The sequence below is a fragment of the Schistocerca nitens genome, chromosome 9, assembly GCF_023898315.1.
Source record: "Schistocerca nitens isolate TAMUIC-IGC-003100 chromosome 9, iqSchNite1.1, whole genome shotgun sequence".
NCBI lineage: Eukaryota > Metazoa > Arthropoda > Insecta > Orthoptera > Acrididae > Schistocerca > Schistocerca nitens.
This window is the reverse complement of record NC_064622.1, coordinates 120,423,326-120,426,242: the sequence shown is the minus strand read 5'-3', so window position 1 is coordinate 120,426,242 and position 2,917 is coordinate 120,423,326. Positions and strand designations below refer to the sequence as shown.

The window sequence follows — 2,917 nt, the reverse complement described above, 5'->3', positions numbered from 1 at the left end:
AAATAATGCATAGAAAATAATAATGACTATTGACATATATTTTCGTCACTAACACACGTAAGTTATGCTAACCTAAAGGAACTCTTGAACGTTTAGTGGCTTAAAAGAGGAACATCAGATGCAGGTATCTGATCTGCTGGCGATGTCCACTGAATAAACCTTAAAAATATAAAAAAAGCTTTAAGAACTTTAAAATTCTAAAAATTACTGTTTCGTAAAAACGTTTCAAAAATTCTTCAAATTGTTTTTTTTTTTTGAGAGTACAAGTATTTTAACTTTCTCATGTAAAACTGTTTAATACCTTTTTAATTTTTTAAAAAATGTATTAAATAATTTTAGAAACTTCTTAAGTTCCAGGGTTGTTATTCGTTCTGGATTTACTGCTGCACAGATGTTCACATGAGGATGTGTCTTTTAGTGCCATGAAATCGGTACTGACCTAAGAATAAAGGAGTTAGTACAGCTGACGTGGTTTATTAATACCCAAGATGACTAAACGTAGCTGTGGTAGCCCTATCAGCTAGGTTATCTGCACTACTAAACTGTTGTTCATCAACTTCGTTATTAACGTACTCCTTTCTGTATCTCAGGCCTGCTGGTAAGAGATTCCATGGATCTGAGCAAACTCTTCGGCGAGCTCTACATCTTTGATGAGTATATTTTCTTCAAACTACGATCACGATGACGGCCGTTGTTAGATTTTATTGAACTGCAAATGAGTTTTCATATTTGTTACACAAATTTCGGAAAAGAACATTGTCTGGAAATGGCAATGAATTCCAGACAGTTAAAAGCTGTTTTTAAATACAAGAAACTTATCATTTGCTGGCTTGATGAATTTGCCAACTGAAGGACTGCAGAGAGTTTCCAGGTGGGAAAAGTCACCTAGACAGAGGCTGACAGTGTCATCTTTCTTCTTCTTCTTTTGCTACTGCCTTTATCCCACATTGTGCGCTGGGTCAGCAGGGTAGGTACAGAGTTGGTATGGTTAATTTTAAGGGGTGTGCGGATGCCCTTCCTGCCGCCACCTCATACCCCCCGGGACGGAATTAGTGTGCTCCAGCTGCCTGCATCTAGTGTAAATCGTGAAACAGTATGGATGTGTTTGAAATGTCTGCGAGTCGTGGAACTGAGGCGGGACGTGGGGACCAGCCCGGTATTCGCCAAGTAGGATGTGGAAATCCGCCTAAAAACCACGTCCAGGCTGGCCAGCTCACCAGTCGCCATCGTTAATCCGCCGGGCAGATTCGATCCGGGGCCGGCGCGCCTACCCGAGTCGAGGAAGCAGCGCGTTAGCACTCTTTTTTTTTTATTTCTGACAGTAGCATAACTTTATTCAGTATTATACATTACATTCACGAAACTACACTACTAAACAGAATGTTTTATTTTCTTGGTCTTCTCATTTGCAGATTTGGCTTTATGCTTCTATTTCAGGGCTATAATCCTTTTCTTCTGTTCAGTTTTATTTATTTTCTGTTTTTTCTTCTGCTTCCTATGAAGACTCTTTTGCCCTTGGAAAGGCAACCTTTTCTGTTTTGGTTTCACTGTTTTATCTGATGTATGCTCAGAAAATTTTCTGTCTGGAATGTTTCTTTCTTTACTGCTATGCTCCTTCCTCTTTGCAGCTTTCATTCTCACAATATCTTTCAAATGAGGATTTTGTCCAGATTTTCTGGCAGAATGACAGTTCATTTCGTTACTGCGGTTATTAACTCCAAATTTCTTCTTTCGAATGACTCTTGATACACGTAGTGGCCTGTCTTTGAGTGATGTTCCATGAAGATTTAATGCCAGTTCCACTGCACCTGCACTCTCAAAGGTGACATAAGCAAATCCTTTCCCAATACCAGTTTTCATGTCTCTTACAATTCTGATGTCCAGTATCCTATCACATTTCTCAAATATTCTCCAAATTTCTTCTTCTTCAGTTGAGAATGGAATATTTCCTAAGAAAACAGATCTCTTTTGATCATGCTTATTTGAGTTCAAGGCTTCATCCACAAAAATGTGATGATCTTCAACAAGTGTTCCATTTGCAGCTCGTGCAGATAATGCATCTTCTTTAAGTTTAAAGCGGACAAATGCTGAAATAGTTGATCTCTCAGCATGAAATTTCTTCTTGATTACAACAAATTTCTTTGAGCTTTTTATTTCCTCCACAGCAGCACATCTTAATCTTATTGATTCAACTTCACCAAATTCTTTAAAGATTTTCTTTATCTTCCTTTTATTTAAAGTGTGTGGAAGATGTTTCACAAAAATTGTACTTTCTTCTTGCTCTGTGTCGCGGGTAGGTTTTCCATTATTCTGCTTTAATCGTATACGTTTCAGTGCATTAAAGGCATTATTGCTCATATTTCCGCTATCATTAAGGTCAGGTGTTAAACTAACATGATCTGTAGCATCTGCATCTGATATTTCTTCAGAACTATTTTCTGTTCTGTGTACTTTTGACTTTATTTTAATATTTTCATAGCTGGATGTTTTCCTTTTGTTTTGTGATGTTTTCTCAGTTAATGGAAACTGTTGTTTTATAACTTTATTTTGAAAAATAATCTTTTCATTTCTATTTTCTTTTATTCCAGAAATTAGACTTGATAAACTGCCAACTTCATAAGCCGTGTTACCATCTAATAGACGTGGACCATGCCATACAAAATGTCCAAAAGAGCACGTAGGTACACAATCCACCAAAGAACCCGTTTGTCACAATGTGTGTCCTACTGATGAAGTATTTCTTCCACTGCGACCCCGCCTTTAGAAGAATTAACGCTGATACTCCCAACAAAGCGAAAACATAAAATGCGAAACCATACAACCCTGTGAATCCAAGCAGACCAGCAGTTCCGCCTGACAAGGCGGCCGTAGATGTTCTGAGCCCGGTATTCACCAAGTAGGATGTGGAAATCCGCCT

General features: G+C 38.1%; 1 protein-coding gene across 1 annotated transcript; it reads right to left on the bottom strand.

Moving 5' to 3' along the window:
• Positions 1 to 1,343: 1,343 nt before the first annotated feature.
• LOC126203338 (RNA-binding protein 34-like) lies at positions 1,344 to 2,607 on the bottom strand. Its single transcript, XM_049937624.1, has one exon. The coding sequence runs from the start codon at positions 2,356 to 2,358 to the stop codon at positions 1,429 to 1,431; it is 930 nt and encodes a 309-aa protein (XP_049793581.1). The 5' UTR covers positions 2,359 to 2,607; the 3' UTR covers positions 1,344 to 1,428.
• Between the last annotated feature and the right edge of the window lie 310 nt (positions 2,608 to 2,917).

What these genes read in the sequence shown, in the direction of transcription:
- LOC126203338 (XM_049937624.1), bottom strand. Translation starts at nt 2,358, where the DNA reads ATGAGCAATAATGCCTTTAATGCACTGAAACGTATACGATTAAAGCAG.